The sequence below is a fragment of the Oryza sativa genome, chromosome 12 (genome assembly GCF_034140825.1).
Source record: "Oryza sativa Japonica Group chromosome 12, ASM3414082v1".
Classification (NCBI taxonomy): Eukaryota; Viridiplantae; Streptophyta; class Magnoliopsida; order Poales; family Poaceae; genus Oryza; species Oryza sativa.
The window spans coordinates 4,192,934-4,217,330 of record NC_089046.1 but is presented as its reverse complement, the minus strand read 5'-3'; the positions used below and the strand labels follow the sequence as shown (position 1 = coordinate 4,217,330).

The window sequence follows — 24,397 nt, the reverse complement described above, 5'->3', positions numbered from 1 at the left end:
ATCGACAGACAAAAAAAAGGAAAGTGTTTTAAATAAGCAATATGAAACTTAATCTAGTCCTTGTCAACTACTGGAGTACTATAGTAACACATGTAGTGGACTTGCTGTTGGCTGGTTTGGCTCAACGTACTCCGTTGAAAGCGAGATTTCAGTACCGTTGTGCTTCGTCTGGCTGTTTGTTAGGTGCAGTGTTTTTTTCTCTTTCGGAGCTTAGTGTTTAGAAGTTCAAAATGTGTTGGCTCTTGAGTTGAGCGAGCAACTGAGCATATATCGTTTCTTGCATTTGTCTGAAGCTAGAGAGCTGTCTCGATCTGATCTTTCTGTAAATCAACTTTGCGCAGAGGTTGTCTGATCAATCTATAGAGCTTCCTCTGCAGATTACAGTACTAGTACGTACTAGTGTCAGATACTCTTTCTGTTTTATAATTCTTGACACGGTTATTAATAATATTAAAAATATTTAGTGTAAAGGCAACATCTATAGATTTATTTCATGTCCTACTTCCTCTGTTTCATATTATAAGACTTTCTAGCATTATCCACATTTATATAAATGTTAATGAATCTAGGTGTATATATATATATATATATATATATATATAACCTGAAACGGAGATAATATAATATATATTTATTATATAATAGAAAAAATATGGTCAAAATATATTTTGGATATTGTATCATTGTTTAAAGTATAACAAATTATGAAACAGGAGAGAGTAAGAGATAACACCAACCAAATCAGACAGACAAATCCATCCAACTGGTAATCAACCAACCAAATCGTTGGCGAAGAACTGTGACAGAGAAAAACTGGCTGGGCCTTTTCGGCCCAGAATGCACGTTCGACGTAGCCCAATTCCGGCCCCAACATTTATGGGCCGAACGTTACGACCCGATCCGGGCCAACATTTATGGGCCGCACGTACTCTGCACTACCTTTTCCGGCCCAATATACAGTGTGGCCGCTCGTAAGCCGCTGTATAGTTTTGGCCCACTATGTATGGCCTGGGCCGCACTTACGCCACTACATATGGGCCGCAACCTTTCCGGGCCCAAAATTCATGGCCCATTTCACTCCTGCCTCGTCTTCCCCTCTTCCTCTTTGTACTGGCGGACTCGAGGGCGGCCGGGAGCTCGCCGTCGCCGTCGCCGCGGCGGCGGTGGCGGTTAGCACGCGGCAGATTCGAGGCTGAGGCGACGAACTCCGGCGGCCCCCAGCCCCCCACGGCGGATGCAGTGTAGGAGCACGTATCAAGTTTGGAGGAGTTGCAGGCTTGCAGTTTCTTCGAGGAGGTTAGTCAATTCGATATTTCGATCCCTTGCCACCATTGTTGGTTCCTAGGTTTCTTTATTACCCTTGTTTGATTCTGAAATCTGAATTCAAGAAGGGCTGGACGGAATTTCATAGTTACTATAAAAATAGTCTTAGTCTGAATCACATGGGAATGCAAATCGGCTGTAATTCGCGTTTTCATATTGCATTGGCTGAGTCTAAAACTGAAATTATTTTGATCGGTTAGTAGTAAGTGTCCGATCAGTTCATCTGTACACTGTAACTAGAAAAGGCAAATAAAGATCAATCAACTGCAGAAAATGACCAATTTAAGACAATTCAGTTACTGAGTTAGTTGCCTGGATATTCGTTTTTATAAGGATCATGACTCAGATAAACTGACACCCATCAATATAATTATATAATCTTTTCAAATTGTTGTGTTTACTCTGACAAATTTCTCAGTATTTTTTACTCATGTGCATCCACTGTTCAATACTGACAATATGAAATTCGTATATCGTGGGCATTCATCTAACCATTCGTCACTGCAATTTAAAAACACTTACACTTAGCTCCAAACCAGTGGATTAGCTAATCACACTAGCAAATTAAGAAATCTTAATTCGGCAAGCTTCCGTGATGATGCCATCTAGCTAAAGTCCTGCAAGAGAGACAGAAAACGTTCTTGTTTCAGTACTACTACATGTACTTATAAATAGAAGCATGTAATCAGCACTGCTCTGCTTGCTTTGAGAAAAGTTATTATATTAATACTCTTTCACAGAGCTCGAACAGGGTGAGCTCATCGAGATTATAGCTAAATTATTCACAAGGTCCTTTTCTGCTAGGCTTTTGCCACAGTGCATTGCACCTGGACAACAAGCTTGGTTGTTGTCACTGTTTTAGCATTCAGATCATACCTGGAGTGGAGCCATAGCCACTTAGGAGTGAAAGATTAATCAACAAACTTAAATAATACTAATGTTGTGCTTGAACTATAATCCAAAGGTGATTGCTTGAGGGTTTGAGTTTGACAAATGCTTATCGAGACCCAAAACACCAATCTAGCTAGCTGGAGTGCGGAAGTTAGGATAATATTGTAGCCTGATGAGACTTGAGAGAGAGAGAGAGAGTCTACATGGAGTACAAAAGATGACTTTTTCTCCGTCTCCTCTCCTTCAAACACGGCCTGTCTCTGACGCAAAAACAAAGACAAATTGGTACCTTTGCCTTCTTTTTTTTCCCTTTAGCTTTATTCCTTGCCTACTTGGGTGGTGTTTGGATCCAGGGACTTAACTTTAGTCCCTGTCTTTAGACACTAATTTAGAGTATTAAATATAGACTACTTACAAAACTAATTACATAAATGAAAGCTAATTCGCGAGACAAATTTTTTAAGCCTAATTAATCTATAATTAGATAATGTTTACTGTAGCATCACATAGGCTAATCATGGATTAATTAGGCTCAATAGATTCATCTCGCAAATTAGTCCAAGATTATGGATGGGTTTTTATTAATAGTCTATATTTAATATTTATAACTAATATCCAAACATTCGATGTGATAGGGACTTAAAAGTTTTAGTCCTATCTAAACAGGGTCTTGGTACGATCATCTTCCTTGTTTTCTACCAGTATATGATGATGTTGGACCAATCCTTTGCATTCAGTAACATTCACATTCAGCTGCAAACTACTTTATGGTCTATTGCACACTGGAGACCATGTTAGCTTTGATGCAGTAACCTCTAAAATTTAATCCATCTAAGAAAAGGTCAAAATTTCAGAAGAATTAATTCTGCAGCAAATAGGTGTAAAAGTATTGGACTGAACTCTTGGTGCAAGCAAACACAATGGACCAGTCCAAGTCTGAAACTGATGCAGATGCAACCCAGAGAGGGCTCCAGGACCTGAATGAGAAGCTGCAGGTAAACTTCAGAACACAGGTATGGACAGAAGAAATAGATCTTGGAACGAGTGAGAGGCAAATGGAGGTGAGCTGAAGTCCATTCAAAGTCTCCTCGTCAAGTGTGTGGGGTAGGCCAGATGAGATGAAAGGAACAGCATAGGATGAGATGTGATCATTCACTCCCAATTCCAACCTTCCACTTTCCTAACCTCCAAATTCCACACTAAGCACAGCTTTTATTTGTTTTACATTCTTTTGATTCAGGGGTGTTGGTAATGGACGGCTAAAGCGTCCACATGAAACATTTGAAAATTTTCCATTCATGGTTTATTTGGAACACATGATTTTTTTTCTTATTTTTTCTTTAGAAAATGAAAATGTAAAATTTGATGGAAATTATGTAAAATTCGCACTTCTCTTCAATTGTATATAATAATGTGAAATTTGAAGGAAATTATATAAAGTTTGCACATCTCTTCAATTGTATATATATTAAATCAAATAAGAAAACAATGCTTGATTATTCAAATACATATATCCTCAGTTGTATGGAGTCAAATAGAATACCAAGGCGTTCGTGATGACTTACAGCAATTCGAATGTACAATTTAATTGTGGAATAGTATGAAATATCAATCTTTGTTAATCTAGTGAATCAAGAATTATTATTCTGAAACACACCACACCAAAAACTTCTATCCGCATATCTGGTGAAAAGCCCACTTGGATGAAATTTCTGAACCTGTGAATTCCTTTAATCTTCTGTTTGATCAACCAGTACACTTGAAGACAATTTCATTCTACATGGGCTTGTATGCTCCTAACTATTTCTCTCCCTGCCTGTATGTGTTTGAGGTAAAGCTAGATAAGCCAAAGCCTTCGTTTGGTCAAGCTCCTCTGTCATTTCCAACACGTCGTCCTTTTCCCGGGCAAAGGCCCCACGATTGTTACGTAGACTAACTTTAATCACTTTGGCACATTTCAACAATCTCGATTACCTTTCCTACTTGAATCTGTTGATCATAATTTTGGCTAGCACTAGCTAGTCCTTTTCAGAATTTGTAGAAGCTTTTCTTCTTCAGGGAAAAGGTAAGAATTTACAGATGGTTTTGGTGTAGCTGGTGAGCTCCAGCTTCTTTGACCCGGCATCTACAAATGGTAATTAATACATTTATTTTTCAAGTCTCAGTTTGATGGTCTGGGAGGGATCCTCTATTTCGTCTGCATTAATTTCAGAGAATGACATGTCTGCATTAGTAATAGAGAATGGCATGTGTTACTTCAGAATAATTAGCTGAAATTGAAAGTGACAGTTTTTAGATTGTAGTATTAGTGTATTACTAGTATACTATTCTGCAAGATGCAATGTGTTTCTGGATACTAACTAATCTACTAGTAGTTTTAGTGAAACAGCTTTGCAGATGTTGAATGGTGCCCTCACATTGCTCAACGGCATAGGATTCTCTTGGTACACTAATAAAGCGAAGGCTAGTTGCCTCTTAATAAAAATGCTAAGCTTTTCTTTTGAAAAGGTACTCAGAAGCAAGAACTTGTTCCAGAGGCAGTTCAAATACTCAAAAAGACTATTTATAATTTCATGTACCATTATCTTTTTTCCTGAACATTACTGTGTTTTTTTAAGTTGATTTTAAATACTCCTAAATCACCAAAAACAAATTGGACAGCAAGTATATTCCAGTCAGTTTGCATATATGAAAAATTGGCATCCATGGATATAACTGAGAAATTACCAACAGAAAAGATCATTTTTTTTCTTTGGAATAGTAACATAAAGACCATTCTTTTGTTGTTTGAATGGTAACAGAAAGACCATTCTTCAAAGCTGCCAAAGTTTCCCTAAAACTCAGCCTAAATGCAGGTTCTCATCATCACTGTTCTCAACCTGCTTTCTTCAGTGTTTTCAGCTCCCCTCTCTCACAGGTTTTGGTCACTCACACAAGATATACGTTTCAGTCAGTCAACCCTGGACCCCAAGAGGTGTATGTGTGCGAGAGAAAAAAAAAATCCTCCTTTCCTTCTCTCTAAAAGACTGGACTCCCAACGCCGAAGCACTGGGAGTCTGGGAGGAGCAAGAAGAGGAGAGAAGAGAGCCATGGCCAAGAACACCGAGAGCCCCAAAACCTAGGGAAAGAGAGGAAAAAATCGATTTTCTTGGGTGGTGGTTGAGCCTGCAGTGAAGTTCATCAGGGAGGAAAGGGAGGGGATTAAGGGAAGGAGATACAGGAATCAATGGGAGGCCAAGAACAGGTGGCCATGGCGGAGAGGAGGCCTTGTTACTGTCGCAACAATGGCTTCTTGCTGCTGCTGGTACAAGTTCTCCTCTTCTTGTTCTTGTTTCTTGATTCGTCCATGGTCGCCACTGCCGCGTCGGCGCCGGCACCGCTAAATACGACTCAGGTATCGATCATGAAGGAGCTTTCTGGCTTGGTTACTGCCAGTGCCAAGTGGAACACGAGCGATTCGAATCCATGCCGATGGGATGGAGTGAGTTGCTCTTCTAGCTCCAATTCCATATCAGTTGTGACCAACCTTACTTTGTCTGGGTATGGTTTGTCCAACTCCACCATATTTGCAACCATATGCTCTCTTGACACCTTGCAAATCCTTGATCTCTCTAAGAATTCCTTCACCAATTCGATAGAGCAATTCTTCACCTCTTCTTGCTCCATGAAGGCTGGATTGCGGTCACTTAATCTCAGCAGCAGCCAGCTATCCATGCCTCTTAGTAATTTCTCTGGTTTTCCCCTTCTTGAGGTTCTTGACTTGTCCTTCAATTCTTTCAGTGGTGATGTCAGAACCCAGTTGAGTTCTTTGCTCAAGCTGAGAAGCTTGAATCTTAGTAGCAATAACTTGGCTGGTGATGTTCCTACAAGCATGACCCCGTCTTTGGAGGAATTGGTGTTGTCCATCAACAATTTCAGTGGTAGCATTCCAATAGCTTTGTTCAATTACCAAAATCTTACTATGCTGGATCTTAGTCAGAACAATCTAAATGGTGATGTACCGGATGAGTTCTTAAAGTTACCCAAGCTCAAGACTTTGCTCTTATCAGGTAATCAACTGAGTGGCAATATACCTGTGAGTGTGTCAAATGTTGCAAGCCTTGCTCGGTTTGCAGCTAATCAGAACAATTTTACCGGTTTCATCCCTAGTGGTATCACCAAGAATGTGAAGATGCTGGATCTGAGTTACAACGAACTTAGTGGAGTGATTCCCTCTGATATTCTTAGTCCTGTGGGACTGTGGACTGTTGATCTCACTCACAATAAGCTCGAAGGGCCCATCCCTAGCAGCTTGTCTCCGACCCTCTATCGGTTGAGGCTTGGTGGAGGCAACTCTCTCAATGGAACCATCCCGGCCACCATTGGTGATGCATCGACCTTGGCTTATCTTGAGCTGGATAGCAATCAGTTGACGGGAAGCATACCATTGGAACTTGGCAGATGCAAGAGTTTGTCTTTGCTGAATCTGGCATCAAATAAGTTTCAGGGTCCAGTGCCTGATGCAATCAGCAGCCTTGACAAACTGGTAGTTCTTAAACTCCAAATGAACAATCTGGATGGACCTATCCCAAGTGTATTTTCTAATTTGACAAGCCTGATCACATTGAATCTTAGTGGTAATTCATTCACTGGAGGGATACCAAGAGAAATCGGCAAGCTGCCAAAGCTTTCCATTTTGAATTTGCAATGCAACAAGATCAGCGGCACCATTCCAGATTCACTCCATTTATTAACTTCTCTAATTGAGCTCAATCTGGGGAATAATATCTTGACTGGTACCATCCCAACAATGCCGACCAAATTGAGTACTGTTCTTAATCTAAGCCACAACAATCTCAGCGGATCTATTCCTTCAAATATTGACTTATTGAGTGATCTAGAGATTCTTGATCTTTCATACAACAACTTGTATGGTGAGGTGCCGGCCTCACTTGCAAAGCTAGAAAGCTTGACGCAACTAGTGCTTTCTTATAATCACCTTTCTGGGTCCATTCCTATATTTCGTCAACATGTTGATATTGCTACCAATGGAAATCCCGATCTTACAAATGGTACAAGAAATTATGACAACGCCCCTACAAGTGGTAAGAGAAGGACACACAATACAGTCATCATCGTCGTTGCCATTACTGGTGCTCTTGTTGGATTGTGCTTGCTTGCTGCTATTGTTACAATTTCATATTCTAAGAGAATTTATCGTGTTGAAGATGAAGGACCATCAACTGAGGATGTTGCTCGAATCATCAATGGTCACCTCATAACTATGAATAGTATCCATACCTCTGCAATTGATTTCGTGAAAGCAATGGAAGCAGTCTCCAATCACAGCAACATTTTTCTGAAAACAAGGTTCTGCACTTACTATAAGGCTGTGATGCCTAATGGCTCAACCTATTCTTTAAAACAGATTAATTGTAGTGACAAGATATTCCAAATTGGGAGCCAAGGGAAGGTTGCTCATGAACTTGAGGTACTTGGGAAGTTGAGCAATTCCAATGTAATGGTGCCATTGGCTTATGTGTTGACAGAAGACAATGCATACATCATCTATGAGCATGTGCACAAGGGCACGGTGTTCGATTTCCTTCATGCTGGAAGATCAGATGTTCTGGACTGGCCTTCACGGTATAGCATAGCTTTTGGGCTAGCCCAAGGGCTGACATTTCTTCATGGGTGCACTCAGCCAGTTCTGCTTCTTGATCTGTCAACAAGGACTGTCCACTTGAAGTCAATGAATGAGCCTCAGATTGGAGATGTTGAACTTTACAAAATTGTTGATACTTTGAAGAGCAGTGGGAGCCTTTCGACCATTGCTGGTACAGTTGGTTATATTCCACCAGGTAATGGACTGTTCTGGTTCAATTTGAGTGCATAATTATCAACTTAAGCAGTTAAACTGAAACTGCTGATAGTGGTTATTTACTGTTCTCTGTTGATTTGATCTATTTATAGTTCATATCTATGTTTTCAAGTAATTTACTTGAGGCAATTCTGTTTGCATTACCTGCATACTTCAATTGACCACAATCCTGTCTACACTCCTATGCTAGTTTTGTTTTCAGAATTTCTGGAGAAAACATATTTGCTTTGTTTCCCATGGGTTGTCGTCTACTACATTTGTAGTATCATCCAAAAAAGGGGCTTTTAACTATTTGCCACTCTTACGGATGTTGCTTAATGATTTACCACTAGGCCCACATGTCATAGACACATGAGAGCCCACATGTCATTGACAGGGTGTGGCAAATCGTTAACTGCCATGTCACAAAAGTGGCAAATAGTTAAATTTCCCTCCAAAATAAGCACATCTCCTACTTTTGACAAATCTAATAAAAAACCTAGCTTCTATGATCTTGTCCTTCAGTACACTAGCACAAAATGATTTGACGCTTTCCGAGATCTATATGAGATGAGATTTATACTGAAGCTAAATTTTGTTGAACTATGTTGCAGAGTATGCATACACGATGAGGTTGACGATGGCTGGCAACGTTTACAGCTTTGGAGTAATCTTACTGGAGCTTTTGACTGGGAAACCATCGGTCAGTGATGGCATCGAGTTAGCCAAGTGGGCTCTGAGTCTTTCAGGCAGCCCTGATCAGAGGGAGCAGATCCTTGACACCAGGGTCTCAAGAACTTCAGCTGCTGTTCACAGCCAGATGTTGTCGGTCCTGAACATCGCCCTCGCTTGTGTTGCGCTCTCTCCAGATGCTCGACCAAAGATGCGCACCGTCTTGAGGATGCTATTCAACGCAAAGTGATCTGGCATGATATGTTTTGGTAGCTTAGGTAGGTTCTGAATGGAGTTTGATCATTTTGCTTAGTTTGTGGATGTCAGCAATCAGTATACGGGGTCCTTGTATAGTACCAGCACCATAGTTCAAGGTAGAGTAGTAGATTATGATATGGCTGATCAATTTAGTATTCAGATATCTATTTTGGAATGAATGACCAATGGGTTTATCTATGCTGTATCATCATATATTCACACATGGTTATTAGCATACCTTGTACACGGCAATTCCATATAACAATAGTAGTGAAATAGAGCCATAGTTAAGGTAGAACAGTAGATAGACTATGATATATATCCCTGAACAATTTAGAAGCCAGATATCTGTTTTGGAATGAATCAGGAATTGTGTTCTTCTATGCTATATGATCATATTTGTAAATGGTTGGTTGTGTACATCCATGTGGGATGTCGAGGCCGGATTGGCATCCATTATCTAACAAACATATATATAAATTGTTATTACTTATTAGCATACCTTTTGCATGTCAGTTCAAAGTTTTGTATTTTTTTTTGTGCCAGTGTTATTCAGTATTAACAAAGAGCCACTGATCTTTCTTTTTTAAGGGAACTAGAGCCAGAGCCACTGACCTAAGTTTGAGTGAAACATGCAATGAGGAATTTAGCTCCCATTGTTTTGCTTTTAAACCTTTCTGAAACTTGCTTTCTCTAACCACTTCAACACTTCAGTATGTATGTTCACTTCCTAGTAGTAGGAATTATAGGTCTTGAAGAAACTCCCAGCCAAAAAATAAGAAAAAATTGCATCAACATGAACTATACCATTACTTTTGACATGAATTTAGTGAGGCTAGAGATTAACTACCGGATGCATTTCTTTGAACATGTGTTAACAAGGTTTACTCACAGGCATGCAGGATTTACCCTTTTCGTTTTCAAAGTGAAAACCGCTCCCACCGATTTACTCAAAACCGGTTAAAGAAAAACAGTAAGGCTGTGTTTGCAATCCCATGTTCCCAACCCCTCTCCATCGTTTTCCGTGCGCACGCTTTTCAAACTACTAAACGGTGCGCTTTTTACAATAAGTTTTTATATGAAAGTTGCTTAAAAAAATCATATTGATACATTTTTGAAAAAAAATTAGCAAATACTTAATTAATCACACGCTAATGTACCACTCCGTTTTCCGTGCGGGGAGTTTAGTTCCCAACTTCCCATATCCGAACATAGCCTAAAAACCGATGACGTTCGGTCAATGCAATATGAAAACCAGTTAGCTTCTACAAACCGATGACAAGCGGTTTCATGAAAACCGATCGGTTTCGTGAACCCTACGAGCATGTATATATCATGGTGTGTATGTTCGTGTTTTTTTTTGTGTAATGAAAAATGGAAATTTGCAGAAACCATCTCATAAGTTACTTGAAGTTTAACATTCCACCCTATATGTCAATATTTTTTTTGTAAATGCTCACCTACATACTCTGTTTGTTGTAAAGACCACCCTAACACGCATGCGGCACCTCTACATCAGCGATAAATGGGTTGATCCAATTGAACACGTACGCAGTGGGGTGATTTTTACAATAAAACTGAGCATTTGGGTGAGCATTTATAACAAAATAATTTATGGGGGTGGAGTGTCAAACTTGAAGCTAGCACTCTTACAATATCCTCAATGAAAAAGAATAATACTTCCTCCGTTTCACAATGTAAGATTTTCTAGCATTGCCCATATTCATATAGATGTTAATGAATCTATGCATATATATATATATATATATGTCTAGATTCATTAACTTCTAAATGAATATGAGCAATGTTAGAAAGTCCTACGATCTAAAACGGAGAGAGTACTTAGAAGGAAAAGAGGAAAAAGGTTGAAGAAGAAACATTGGGCTTAGTGGTCAGTGGGTTTGGACTTTGGACCAAAGTAAGCTAAAAACACAAGCCCAAAACCTCACCACCACCATCTTCTTCCTCCTCGGCCAATCCGCCCCCCCCCCCCCCGCCTCCGATACTCCCGAGGCACCCGCGACTCCTCAAAGCCTCGCCTCGCGTCGCGCCGCGGCGCACCACCCCTCCCTCCCCCTCTCCGCCCCGCCCCACCCCACCCCCGCGCGACCTCGCAATGGCCGCCCTCCTCCACCTCCAGTCCTCCGCCACCGCCGCCGCGGCGCCCTCCTTCCTCCTCCTCCGCCGCCGCGGCGGCGGCGTCACGGCGCCGGCAGGGAGCAGCCGGCGGCGGCGGGCGTGCTTCCGCGTGGAGGCGAAGATCCGGGAGATCTTCATGCCGGCGCTGAGCTCGACCATGACGGAGGGGAAGATCGTGTCGTGGACGGCCTCCGAGGGGGACCGCCTCGCCAAGGGCGACCCCGTCGTCGTCGTCGAGTCCGACAAGGCCGACATGGACGTCGAGACCTTCCACGACGGCTTCCTCGCCGCCGTCCTCGTCCCCGCCGGCGAGTCCGCCCCCGTCGGCTCCGCCATCGCGCTCCTCGCCGAGTCCGAGGACGAGATCCCCGCCGCCCAGTCCAAGGCCGCCTCCCTCTCCTCCTCCTCCTCCTCCTCTCCACCACCTCCGCCTCCCCAAGAATCAACCCCTCCCCCTCCCCCGCCACCTCCTCCAGCGCCAGTAGCAGCAGCAGTCTCCGCTCCCGCGCCTCCATCCCCAGCCTCGCAAGGCGGCTTGCGCGTGGTCGCGTCGCCGTACGCCAGGAAGCTAGCCAAGGACCTCAACGTCGATCTCAACTCCATTACCGGCTCTGGCCCTGGCGGGCGGATAGTGGCCAAGGACGTCGAGGCGGCGGCGGCTGCGCCAAAGAAGGCGGCGCCCGTGGCGGCTGCTCGGCCCGATGTGCCGCTGGGTTCGACGGTGCCATTCACGACAATGCAGGGTGCCGTCAGCAAGAACATGGTGGAGAGCCTCGCCGTGCCGACGTTCAGAGTCGGTTACACCTTCACAACCGATGCTCTGGATGCACTCTACAAGAAGGTGACTGCCTCTGCAATTCTTGTTTCTCTTAGATTAGTACTATTATGCAGTGGTGGGATGGTTGTGTAAATGAGTGATGTTTTGACAGATTAAGCCGAAGGGTGTGACAATGTCGGCCCTGTTGGCGAAGGCGACTGCAATGGCGCTCGTGCAACACCCGGTTATAAACTCCAGCTGCAGAGATGGGAAGAGCTTCACTTACAACAGCAGCATAAACATCGCTGTGGCAGTGGCCATCGATGGTGGGTTGATTACGCCAGTGCTTCCTGATGCTGATAAGGTACAGTGCTTGTAATTGTTGCATATACTTAAAATTGGTGTTTATGATGGCGTCTCTTGATGAAAATGGTTAATTGTTGGTTTATGCAGCTCGACATTTATTCTTTGTCGAGGAAATGGAAGGAGTTAGTCGATAAGGCTCGAGCGAAGCAGCTACAGCCCCATGAATACAATTCTGGTACTTTCTTTGTCCGTACACAAAATTAAATGTGTAGCTCATTGATATTCAATTTTCTATATATTATCTGAGATGGTTATAAGGAATCAACTGTTCTTGGTGAATCCATGCCAATGAGGCCTGAACAACAGAATGTGGTATAGGTTCCTTTAGTTGTGTCCTTAATTTTATTTGTTGGATCAAAACTATTCCATTCCATACAAATTTTTTGGTAAGGTTTTTAAAAGTTAGCAGCCTCCACATAGAACTTGGTAACTTGCTTAGAGTTGTATGTTGAAGTTCAAAATGCAGCTCACAGCATATACAGTTTTTTTGTAAGAAATAAATACTACCATTTCTAAAACATGTCATTGCCTTATTTCAGGTACTTATTGTATTCATTTTTTTTTACACTTCTAGTTTGCCTTCCTGCCATACTGTCCTATTTTAGATTCTTATGGAGCACTTGCAATTCTGAATATAGGAGAATTTCATGTGCTCCATGGAACACGGGAGCACCTAAGCTTCAAACCAACAAAAATACATGTAAATGTTTAGGAAAAAAAATCAGAAATTATTTCGTGGCATCCATCACAGTATCACCACATTCGCTAGTTCACACCACAAAATTTAAAATCTACATCCAATCTACATATGGATAAACACTTACACAGGTGCTCTAGTACCTGAAATTCTCCCATATTGGTATCCATTGTCTTAGTTGTGTCATGATATCCGGAGGAGTACCTGTTGGTTACTTGGTTTCCATAGCTGTGCTCATTTGATATTGTAATGCACTAATAATCCTGAAAAAAATCATCCATTTGCTGTAGTTCTAGGATTGTTCCTAGAGTAATAGATAGGTTGATCCCTGGACCTTTGGTATGACACCTGTGAGCATGCTCCATACTAGAATACTATCTTGTTGGAGGTATGTGCCAAGGTTTAGTTTTTTTTTAATTGTGAACCAAGTAACAAACCATATAATTTTATTCAACCAGTTTTTTTTTAGCTCTCATCCAAGACATTTTTAATCACAACCTGTGTGGAAACATATAGGGTCATTTTTTTAAAAAAAGGAATTCGGAATACAAAAGGGGCCATTTTTGTGGGACTAAATTGGCTGGTTTCAACTTCACCCTGAAGATAGGTTCCCTAAAACCTGGCATGTACTGACTATTGAGATATCACATTCCATACCACCATTTGTTTACGTGGGAGTATGAGACCTTGAATGAACCTAATTTCAATTTATTATATGACCTGGCACTTAGCTGTAATTTGCTTAATACTGTCTTAAATCTCGTGTCACTCCCTCCTGTCATAAATATATGTTATTTTAGTCCCCTTCGTAAATATACAACGTTCTTTGCTACCAAGGACAGTATTTTACAAGAACTCCTGTTATACCGTCACTTTCATGAATCTCTTAAATACTCGTACCCACCCCAATAGATGCTCTTCAGGTACTTACATTTGTCATCCAGGCATTTAAGCAACCTAATTGACACACTGTGAGCTGGGAGCTTAGGAGCTACTTCCTCCGTGCCAAAATGTAAACATTTTTTTGAGGTTGGCACGAGTATTAAGAAAGTAGGTGAGTATGATTGGAGCAAGTGTGTGATTGGTTGAGAAGAGGAAGTAGATGAAAGGGAATGGTTATGATTGGTTGAGAGGAGGAGGTAGGTGGAGAAATAGCTTTATTTTGAGACAAGGTTTTGTGCTAGAAATAACTACATTTTGGGACGGCGGTAGTATATCTTTGCCTGTATATGCATGTATGGATGCATTAGACCAATGCTCTCACTCATGAAATAATATGGGCCTGTGAAAATTAAGAGGGCTAGAGTGGGTCTCTCTTTTTTCTTGAGGGGAAAACAATTAGGGAAGAGTTTGTCTACATATTAATTCTTGTGCCACATGCTAAAACATGAAGGAATGTCAAACGGAGTGAGTGGAATTTTGCGTGGCTGTAAATTCCCCCTTCTTTCTAATTCATTACAATTTTTAAAAGAAAATGAAAACACCTAGGAAGAACTACTATGCGTCCTTTTTATTAAGAAGAAAAGGCACCCAAATTCAAGCTGGAGAGGATCCCAACCTGGGTACTCAATTCCCAAAAACTTTTTCCCTGATTTGTATGAAATTTGGAAAGTTAAGTTATTTTCACAGGATATGCCCCTGAGAGAAGGGCAAGCAGCGCGATGCACTGCATCACATGTGCCAGACTTTATTAATAGTGCTTGTACTTTTGACTGAGCTTCTTTCAGTGCTCCTTCTTGTTATAAGCATTTGTACATTTTAAAGCAAAAGACGTAATGTTCCCATCTAATGGTAGTCCTTGATTCTTTCATTTGGTATGGCTGTTAGTTCTATCGCCTGCTCTAGAATCTAAATCTTAAAATAATATGATGCTGCTATGCTGATGACGGAGACATGCACACCTTTTTTTTTTTTCATTTTTGTTTATGGTGATTCTGGCTTAGTTTTTTTTTCATTCAACTCAGCATAGAAAGTATTGGAACCATGCATATTCATATTTTGATGAGCAAATGTTTTAGAATTTCATTAATTTTGAGTTTTCAGATCATGTGTTTCCTCATGTTTTTAGTGTATGTGAAAATTGACAGCGTATTGATTAAACTACAGACTCATTATAGTGCATTTGATGAAATGCAGAAGAAAACATGTATGTATGAACTATCTAACATCTATGCTAATGGTTGTTCATATTCAAATTGCAGGCACCTTTACTATTTCAAACCTTGGTATGTTTGGAGTTGACAGATTTGATGCAATCTTGCCACCTGGAACTGTAAGACGAAATTTCCATCTTTTAATTTCTATTATCATTCAATGCTGCTTGCTGCATGATTTATGTTATTATCTTTATTGCTGAAAACAGGGTGCAATCATGGCCGTTGGATCATCACAACCAACACTTGTTGGTACAAAAGATGGTAGTATTGGGATCAAGAACCAAATGCAGGTAAATTTAATCATAGCTGTGCCACACTTTCTTTCTCACAAGCCAATTATGAAGTTTTTTTTTGGCTTAATTTCTCACCTGACCAATACATCTTAGGTCAATGTTACTGCTGATCATCGGGTTATTTACGGAGCTGATCTTGCCGCTTTTCTGCAAACTCTTTCCAAGATAATTGAGGATCCCAAGGACCTTACATTTTAGACACATCCAGCAATTGTTTTTCCCTGAGGCAATTGCGATAGGATATGCTTCCCCGTAGATGTGTAGCATGTGTTTCTGGTCATGTAAGTTAGTTGTTTAAGCTGTCACCTATGTTGGTATGGGGTAACTTCACTGGCTGGTTACCTTCTTATCATTGGTTTGTTCAATAAGCTTTTACAATTTTATTGGGATAGGGGCCGAGTATGATACATATTGCCTTTCACCGGAAGACTGATTTTTTATTTTGTCGAGCTCGATGTACAATGGATCCATGCCCTGAATACAACGAAATGAAACAGTGTTACAGCTTGTGTATGTTTGGTGCAACATTGGCTTCTGAATTTGTGCACTGAACTCTTAGCCCGAATAACGCATTCAGGAAAATTTACTAGTTTGGTTGGTGCACTTGAGTGAAAATTACAAGTTGGAAGGTGTGATGAAATGTTCACAAGATCAGTGAAAATGGGCCACACTTCTGTTGAAGGGCCATGATTTATGCAACCACTGTCATGATGCCAATGTGTTTAGTAGTATCTGAAATATTGACATGATGTACGGTGTTCCTTAATGGGGGCAGCACATGTTACCATCCTCTGTATTTTGCACTGAAAGCATTCATCCATTTGTATTTTTTGCACTGAAAGCATTCATTTTTGCAGTGAAGGCATTCCTGTATAAGCTGAACTTGTACTGTCCCTCATCTCTACTTGAAGGATCCTATTAGGTGGCTAGTCTTTGTGTCTTGCTTCCTGGCCTTCCCAATGTGCCTCCATTTTGTAGTGTAAGCAAAGCAAACTGTTTCTGCATGATCTCACCTTTATGTATATATATCTCTCCAAGATTGTATGTCCATTGCTGCCTGGAGAGAAGCCATCCAACCTTGCACGGCGGCGCCATGGCCGCCACCGCCGCCTCGCCGGAACGCGCGCGAGCGGAGGTCGACACCTCCAGCGCGTTCCGGTCGGTGAAGGAGGCGGTCGCCGTGTTCGGCGAGCGCATCCTCGTCGGCGAGAACCGGAACGGCGGTGGCGGGTATGGCGGCGGTGACCGCCGTGCTGGTAGGGAGGGGAGGACCAGGTCGAACACCTTGGCCATTGCCGCCTCGTTTGCGAAGCTCGAGGGAGGAGGAGGAGGAGATGGTGTCAGGGTTTCTAACCACTCGAAGCCGAACGCCATTGGTGTCAATGCCAAGCTTCCAGTGGCGTCGGATGCTACGCCGCCGGCGATGTACTTGGTCCCGTCATCCTCGCCGCCGTTCTTCGCGTCGTCGCCGTCGCTCGCCAACGACGACGACGGCGTCTCCGCCGCCTCCGCCAGCGACGCCATGGTGATGGGCTCCATCAGGAAGGTGGAGGAGGAGGCCGCCAGGGCGAGGCAGGAGGTGGTGCAGCTGAAGCGGAGGCTGGCCGAGACGGAGCTCGCCATGGCCACGCTCAGCGCGAAGCTCCACCGCGCGCTCTCCAAGCTCGCGCACATGGAGGCCGACAGGGCGGCGGCGGAGCGCGCGCGCATCCAGCGCAGGGACGGCCGCGACATGGCGCTGGCTGTCTGGGCCGCGTCCGGCGGCGGCGACCGGCGCCGCGGCGTCGCCACCGCGGCCGCCCACGCGGCGGCGACGGCGAGGCGGCAGCCGCTGGGAGAGCTTCTCAGGCTCGGCGAGGCCGACGTCGTCGGCGCCGGCGCCGGCGCCGGCGGCGAGATGGTGATCGGTGGCCAGAGAAGGGCGGCGGCGGCGGCGGCGAGGAGGAAGGTGCAGAAGGAGAAGCCGATCGTGCCACTGATCGTTCCTCTCATCAATGGCATCCTCTTCTCCAGGAAGAAGAGGAACAAGGACAAGGAGAGCTTGTACATGAAGGAGCTTTACAGCTTGCTTAGGCTCAGCTAGCTGATCAGTGTGATCTGATCTGTGTGCAGCTGTGTGCTTAATTAGTGCACTTGATTGGTCATTTTTTTTCAGTGTTTGTGACTCTGTGTAACCATGTCTGACTGTCAGATGATTATGATGTAATTTAATTTGTAAATTAAGTAAATGTCAAGCTAGCACAATAATTAGTTTGATGTCAAGCAACAAATAATAGTTTGTACGTATCTGCGTACCGTTTGATCAAGAATGAAGCAATGTACATTACGTAACAAATAATAATGTATTTTTTAATATGTATGTAAAATTGTGAGAAACATTACATAATATATTAAGGAAAAGGCTATACACACTAATTTTTTCTTAATAAATTTTTACTAACAGCGATGTGTCATGCTAAGTGCATCTAGATTTGTTATAACTTTCATATACCTAAATCAAACGGTTAAGATGATTGTTAGTAAAAATTTAGTACGCGTAGCAGTGCTCATATATTAATTTGTATGCCAAGCAAAAATAATAATTCACAATTGTGATGCCAAGCAAAAAAAATAATTAATTTGTATGTATCTGTGTCTATATAATTTGAGTTTTGACCAAGAATGAAGCAAATGAACTACATTGTCTAAATGTTAATGTAATTTTATATAGTTTTATTATGTAGAGAATTGTGAATTGATCTCATATTTCCCACGCAGTTGTATATATCATGCTATTATGGGGCGTCCTCGTTAACTGCCTCCCCTACTTTTCAGTTGCCAAATCTGTTGAACATTCCCAACTTCCTCTCGAACACACACCGCAAGAGCAAGAACACCAAGAAAGATCAAAACTTCTGTCTCTTCCATTGCGAAATTCGCGATCAACAACACCAAGAACAGGAGAAGAGATTGCAAATTTGATCGTCTTGTCTTGGCTCTCCCAATTGAGTTCTTGATTGGATTGCCATTTGATAATTTGAGCGTTCTTGGTTGTGAATTGCCATTTGATTCTTGATCGATCGAATGGGGCAGCAGAGGCAGGCGGCGGCGGATCAGGCCGGGCGGGCGGCGGGCGGCGCGTGCGTGTGGGCGGTGGCGGCGGCGCTCTTCCTCGCCGTGCTCGCCGGCGGCGGGTGCCTGGTGTTCTACCTGGCGCTGCCGCCGGCGGAGGTGCCGGAATGGCTGCCCGTCGCCGGCCTCTCGCTCGTCGCGCTCCCGTGGGCGTTCTGGATCGCCACGTGCGCGTACCGGCTCTGCTGCTGCTGCTTCTCGTCGTCGTCGGCGCCGGAGAAGGCGAACGCGGCGGCGGCGGCGGCGGGGCACGTGGAGCGGCAGCCGTCGTCGGCGGCGGTGGCGCCGCTGCCGAGCAGCACGAACCTCAAGAGCGCGGTGAGGTCGGCCATGGGGTCTTACAGCCACAGCGGCACGCGGCGGGTGCACTTCGGGGACTCCACCGTGCTCGGCGAGAAGGCCGCCGGCGCCGGCGGCGGCGAGCCCGCCGTGGTGGAGGAGGTGGAGGAGGAGGAGGAGAAGGAGTGCTCGTCGGCGACGTCGTCGCATGAGAGCGAGGCGCCGATCGCCCAATCCATGCACTCATCATGATGAACTGACTTGATTGATTATTCATGTACATACAGGTAGGTGATCAATCTGCACTTAGACCTAAGCTAATTATGTCATTGAGATTTGATTATGATAATTGGTGGTAACATTTGTTTGATGCAACTACTGTCAGACATTTTTTTAGCATTTGAAAAACGAATCTACTACTGTTGCATTGTGTTTTGAAAATCTGGAACAATTGTGAGAGACAGGACAGATTGACAGTTAGATGTAACATATTATGGCTAAGCTTGTTTTGATTTGTAAAAATAAATAGTACAATGATTATATGTTTCTACAACAACTTTAGATAAGCATGGTGCATCAGCCATAAAACTTCATAAGTTCATATTAAAACTTCACAAGCCAAATGAGGCGTTAATTGATCATGATACTCCAGTTATTTTTTTTTCTTTTGAAAGAACACTTAATCATGATAGTACTGAAGCAATCTTTTACCTGACAGTATGGAAGGTTGTGTTCGGATGATGATAGGAAATGCAAGTGATCCCATGAGGAAAATCAATTGGGGCCAATCAACGAGTACAAGCTGATCGGGAGTAGAATTAATCATGCATGGTGTAGCCTGGTTGTTAGAGTAGATATGTCATGACTCATGAAGAGATTAACCAACAGACTGAGTTCTGCAAGATTGGTGTTTGTTTAGTGTAGGCATACCTTTCATGGATGGACAATGTACTCATGGAGCCATGGAGTATGATTCTAGATTAACCTTAAAATGGTACTGTACCCCTAGCTGTTATTATGAGATTGTGCAGCAGTAGGTAAGCAAATGGTTTGTTTTCTCAGTCTGTAGGCAATGTATTCCCTTTCAACATATTTCATTGATTTGCCTCCATCAGGAGAATCTACCAATGAAAGCCTGACTGTGAATTAGTAGCTAACTCCAATATCATAATAGCCAGATAGTGAAAATACCCTTGTAATAATATTTGCATGAACAAATAAAAGAATTGATTATGGAGCATTGGAACCTAAAACCACACATAAGCTTTTCACTGTTATCAGATGTGAGTAATAACAATTAAATTTGCTGAATCCACAATTAGATCCCTAGATAAAAATACAGAAGAACTTTGACTTTTTTTGTGTGTATTTCCTAATTTTGTTCCAAATTGAAGGTGAATGCTAGCAATCCATCTGATTGTAGTCCTCTCCAACAGCCAACAAGTCCATTTTTATACACTTACAATTAGCTTACATATTTCTTGTCAGCGATTTCTTCCTCATTAGTGTGAGGTTAGGAGTAAAGTACATTGTAAAATTGAATTCCAGATGTCTGTATGATGCTACAATATTCTCGTCACCAACATGTATCTCTTCCAGAGCTTTTGCATGCTGTTCAACGTAGTCTGAACCTGCGAATAAGAAATAATATGATATTTCTTACTAGTTTGCATGTTCAGAATCAGAATTTAACTTGTCAATCTATGATGCTACTTCATGCAGTTCGAATATTTTCTTATACCTTGTAATTATCACCATGCTTCTGTATTATCCGGTTAACTCTCATCCTCATCGGCAAGAATTTTATTGCAGTGTAGCACTGTATCCAAGCCCACAGCCACACATATCCTAGAATCTGACCTGCAACTTCAAACACTTGAGTAACGGCAGTTGCAGCACATTTTCGTCGGAGTGCATCTTTTCCTTCCAAAAGCCATTTTCATGATTCCAGGATTCTGGCTTCTTATAAAATAAAGCAAAACTAGCATGGTGGCCCGCACAGCTTGCACGGCTAGCATTATTATATTTTCTCTCATATAACAGCATATATGTTTTCTCAATATATTATTCAAATATATTAAAATGACAACATAATTTTAAATTTTGCAATAACTTTACGAAACTACTAATGGGTAATATTCATATTGTATTTTATATACGTGTTAGTTATTAATTATTTTTATTATCAAATTTTAAATTTGTAAATTATATATATTCCTATATGGACTCTAGATTCGTCTTTTAATATTTCTTTTTTTAGTTCCGAATTTTCTGTAAATTATATTTCTATATAGACTCTATGCTCTTCCAATATTATTTATTTTTATTTCTGAATTTTTATTATTTTTAATTGTATTTCTACGTGGACTCTAAACTCATCTTTCAATATTCTTTAATTTTTAATTTCGAATTTCAGTTACTTCTAAATTGCATTCCTATATTTACTTTTAACTCTTCTTCCCATGTTTTTCTTAATCTCGATATTTGTAAATTGTATTTTTACACGGACTCTAAACTCTACTTTTAATTTTATTATGTTTATTCCGAATTTTAGTTAGTTTTAAATTCCTATATGGACTCTATACTCTACTTCTAATATTCCTTATTTTTTAATTCCGAATTTCTATTTTTTTTTCTTAATTGTATTTCTATATAGACTCTATACTCTACTTCTAATATTCCTTATTTTTTAATTCCGAATTTCTATTTTTTTTCTTAATTGTATTTCTACATAGACTCTATACTCTACTTCTAATATTCCTTATTTTTAATTCCGAATTTCTATTATTTTCTAATTGTATTTCTATATGGACTCTATACTCTACTTCTAATATTCTTTGTTTTCAATTCCGAATTTCAGTTATTTCCTAATTGTATTTCTATATGGACTCTAGTCTCCTCTCCTAATATTCCTTATTTTTTAATTCCGAATTTCAACTATTTCTAAATTGTATTTCTATATGGACTCTAGTCTCCTCTTCTAATATTCCTTTTTTTTATTCCGAATTTCAGCTATTTCTAAATTGTATTTCTATATGAACTTAACTTTTTCTTTTTCTCCGATTAATGTGAGAATTTCTAGACCATGAGAGCGAACGTGGAGGCTCCTTTTTCTATTCCTTTAATAATATAATAGATTAGAACAATGATGGAGCTTGATACAAACTTGCGAGCAAAACGTAGAAATAGGGAACTGACAACAATTAAGATCATCGTTACGAACTATGCTGAATTCAATCGAAATGCCAGTGAAAAAATAAAAATAAATAAATGGTTAATCTTATACAAACATGTGTCTTGTTTTTTTTGGGGGAAAGATAAATGTAATGTAACTAAGCTGAAAACTTGGGTTAGCATATTAAGAGAAAAGGAGTTCTCCAAATCCAACACACTTACCAACAAGCCAGAGCCCACAAATAACCAAACAGAGAAGCAACAGAACCCATCAATCAGGAAAAATTACTCTACTTATTGAATTAGACAACCCAGAAGAAGTTACCTTGTGCCATGGGTGATAAAATATTGACAAGATGACGCTGATGATAAAGGTCCTGGTTGGGTAGTGTACACAATGATAGGCAACTTGTTTGGCAAAAGCAAAGTAGACTTTTTACGTGAAGTGATTCAATCCTGAGAAACTATTATGTCAATTTAGTACCTGGGAATTGCACCTAAGAACAGCCAGGGAGAGTTACCAATATTCCAAACAGGAACACTTGCCATCTTTAAAATGGTGAAAGCGGTGCTTGTCCCTGACAATTATCTCTCTGCTCTCCACTGATGACATGAATTTGATTGCGAGATGGCAATCGCCACATATCCGCAGGTTTTTTATTACCCTGATTGGAGCGGTGCTCCCACTGCTCATCATGAGGCCATATGCTACTGCCAATTTTTCACTGTGATATCTCAGTGCAACCTCCCTCTCCTCTTCTTCCAACTCATGCAGCACTGAGTCAGTTTCAGGTACATAGCCAGCATCACTAATCCTATGAATCAGTTCCTCCAAGTACCGGTAAATTTCTCTCGTTTGCTGATGAGACTTCTCGCCCATGCGGAACAAATGTGAAGTACCTCCTAGCTCAATCAAGCTGTATCCGATTTGCTTCTTCAATCTTCTCTTGATCATGACATTCCTCACCTTCTCGACGTGATTCATTTTACCAGAAAGAGCATATATATTCGAAAGCAGCACTCGATGGGATGGATTCTCAGGCTCAAGAGCAATCAATCGCTCAGCCACCTCCACCCCAAGATTGAAATTCTTGTGCATCTTGCACGCTCCAAGCATCGCTGTCCAAACTTCAGGTCCTGGTTCTTCTGGTATGGAATCACATATAAACTGCATTGCGTCATCAAGAAGTCCAGCTCTTCCATACATATCAACCATAGAACAGTAGTGCTCGGCACGAGGGACAAGTCCATAGACCCTCTTCATGGAATCAAAAGCATTGCGACCCTCATTAACTAACCCAGCATGCGCACACGCAGCTAAGACAGCCACAAAAGTGACATCATTGGGTGTTGGCCCCTCACGTCTCATCAAGTGGAACAGCTTGATCGCCTCGCGACCATGGCCATGCATTCCATACCCTGCGATCATGGAAGTCCATGTGACCACATTCCTCTCTTGGAGCCTGTCAAACCAATCGCGAGCCTTGCTCACAAGACCGCACCTGGCATACATGTTGACAAGAGCACTGCCAAGAAACACAGACACGTCCATCTGGTCAGAGACGATACGTCTTTCCACTTCACGTCCCAAATCCAGAGCACCAGCCTGCGCACAAGCAGAGAGCGTAGCGACAAACGTTGCGGAATCAGGAACCACCTGAGCCACCTGCATCTCCCTATACACCTCAATCGCACGCTCAGCAAGCCCATTCTGCTCATACCCAGAAATCATGGCGTTCCAAGCGACCACGCTCCTGTCACGAATTGCGTCGAACAGCTTGCGTGCAACGGGTAGCTGGCCGCACTTGGAGTAGAGCACGACCAGCGCCGTCTGCACGAACCGGTCGGAGCCGAACCCGAGAAGGACGGAGTGCGCGTGCACCGCCATGCCGGTGCGGAGCGCGGAGAGGTCGGCGCAGGCCTTGGCGGCGGCCGTGAAGGCGAAGCTGGAGAAAGGGAGCGCGGCGGCGAGGAGGCGCCCGTAGAAAGCGATGGCCTCGCCGGGGAGGCCGCGATGCGCGGCGGCGCGGGCGAGGGAGGAGAGGAGGAAGGAGTCGCAGGCGGGGTGGGACGCCGCGAGGAGGTGCGCGTAGGGCGCGGCGCCGGCGGCCACGGCGAGGGTGGCGAGCTTGGTGACGAGCGGGAGCGAGCCGCCGTGGCCGGCGACGACGAGGCGCGCGTGGGCCTGCTTGAGCGGGCCGAGGCGCGGGCCGGCGACGAGGAGGGAATCGAACTCCGGCGAGTGGCGGCGCCATGGAGGAGGAGGATCCATTGAGGGCAAAACACATTGAATATATCAAAATCTGACAAATTTGAACCCTGCGTGACCTCCATTAGTGGGCCGGTTAGTAATCGGCCCACTAAACATACACAAATAAAGGTTCATGCTACACAAATAGGAAAAAGTGCACCGCAGGTCTCTCAACTTGTCATCGAATTACA

The 24,397-nt window shown here is 42.5% G+C and overlaps 5 protein-coding genes across 6 annotated transcripts; 4 read left to right on the top strand and 1 right to left on the bottom strand.

The window, feature by feature from the left end:
- Positions 1–5,264: 5,264 nt before the first annotated feature.
- On the top strand, positions 5,265–9,482 carry LOC4351679 (leucine-rich repeat receptor-like tyrosine-protein kinase PXC3). Its single transcript, XM_015764960.3, has 2 exons — positions 5,265–8,054; positions 8,668–9,482. The coding sequence occupies exons 1-2, from the start codon at positions 5,441–5,443 to the stop codon at positions 8,973–8,975; spliced, it is 2,922 nt and encodes a 973-aa protein (XP_015620446.1). The 5' UTR covers positions 5,265–5,440; the 3' UTR covers positions 8,976–9,482.
- A 1,496-nt stretch (positions 9,483–10,978) lies between these two features.
- Positions 10,979–15,904, top strand: LOC4351678 (dihydrolipoyllysine-residue acetyltransferase component 5 of pyruvate dehydrogenase complex, chloroplastic). Its single transcript, XM_015762626.3, has 6 exons — positions 10,979–11,963; positions 12,052–12,243; positions 12,333–12,420; positions 15,144–15,214; positions 15,305–15,388; positions 15,485–15,904. The coding sequence occupies exons 1-6, from the start codon at positions 11,100–11,102 to the stop codon at positions 15,587–15,589; spliced, it is 1,404 nt and encodes a 467-aa protein (XP_015618112.1). The 5' UTR covers positions 10,979–11,099; the 3' UTR covers positions 15,590–15,904.
- A 516-nt stretch (positions 15,905–16,420) lies between these two features.
- On the top strand, positions 16,421–17,647 carry LOC107278137 (uncharacterized). The gene has a single exon (XM_066306598.1). It carries the CDS (start codon positions 16,485–16,487, stop codon positions 17,472–17,474), a length of 990 nt encoding a protein of 329 aa, XP_066162695.1. The 5' UTR covers positions 16,421–16,484; the 3' UTR covers positions 17,475–17,647.
- Positions 17,648–18,210: 563 nt separating this feature from the next.
- LOC112937422 (uncharacterized) lies at positions 18,211–19,905 on the top strand. The gene is made up of 2 exons (XM_026022058.2): positions 18,211–19,068; positions 19,500–19,905. Exon 1 carries the CDS (start codon positions 18,455–18,457, stop codon positions 19,031–19,033), a length of 579 nt encoding a protein of 192 aa, XP_025877843.1. The 5' UTR covers positions 18,211–18,454; the 3' UTR covers positions 19,034–19,068; positions 19,500–19,905.
- A 116-nt stretch (positions 19,906–20,021) lies between these two features.
- LOC4351677 (pentatricopeptide repeat-containing protein At2g33760) lies at positions 20,022–24,241 on the bottom strand. Of its 2 annotated transcripts, XM_015763190.3 has the most exons (3): positions 22,281–24,241; positions 20,523–20,641; positions 20,022–20,412 (listed from the first exon to the last, which is right to left on the bottom strand). In XM_015763190.3, exon 1 carries the CDS (start codon positions 24,225–24,227, stop codon positions 22,473–22,475), a length of 1,755 nt encoding a protein of 584 aa, XP_015618676.1. In that variant the 5' UTR covers positions 24,228–24,241; the 3' UTR covers positions 20,022–20,412; positions 20,523–20,641; positions 22,281–22,472. The 2 variants fall into 2 exon arrangements, with proteins under 2 accessions (XP_015618676.1, XP_025877842.1); XM_026022057.2 differs by having other exon boundaries at positions 20,523–24,241.
- Between the last annotated feature and the right edge of the window lie 156 nt (positions 24,242–24,397).

What these genes read in the sequence shown, in the direction of transcription:
- LOC4351677 (XM_026022057.2), bottom strand. Translation starts at nt 24,227, where the DNA reads ATGGATCCTCCTCCTCCATGGCGCCGCCACTCGCCGGAGTTCGATTCC.
- LOC4351679 (XM_015764960.3), top strand. Translation starts at nt 5,441, where the DNA reads ATGGGAGGCCAAGAACAGGTGGCCATGGCGGAGAGGAGGCCTTGTTAC. An exon ending in AGTTGGTTATATTCCACCAG is followed by an intron (nt 8,055 to 8,667) that starts GTAATGGACTGT and finishes ACTATGTTGCAG; the next exon opens with AGTATGCATACACGATGAGG.
- LOC107278137 (XM_066306598.1), top strand. Translation starts at nt 16,485, where the DNA reads ATGGCCGCCACCGCCGCCTCGCCGGAACGCGCGCGAGCGGAGGTCGAC.
- LOC4351678 (XM_015762626.3), top strand. Translation starts at nt 11,100, where the DNA reads ATGGCCGCCCTCCTCCACCTCCAGTCCTCCGCCACCGCCGCCGCGGCG. An exon ending in CAATCTTGCCACCTGGAACT is followed by an intron (nt 15,215 to 15,304) that starts GTAAGACGAAAT and finishes TGCTGAAAACAG; the next exon opens with GGTGCAATCATGGCCGTTGG. An exon ending in GGATCAAGAACCAAATGCAG is followed by an intron (nt 15,389 to 15,484) that starts GTAAATTTAATC and finishes AATACATCTTAG; the next exon opens with GTCAATGTTACTGCTGATCA.
- LOC112937422 (XM_026022058.2), top strand. Translation starts at nt 18,455, where the DNA reads ATGGGGCAGCAGAGGCAGGCGGCGGCGGATCAGGCCGGGCGGGCGGCG.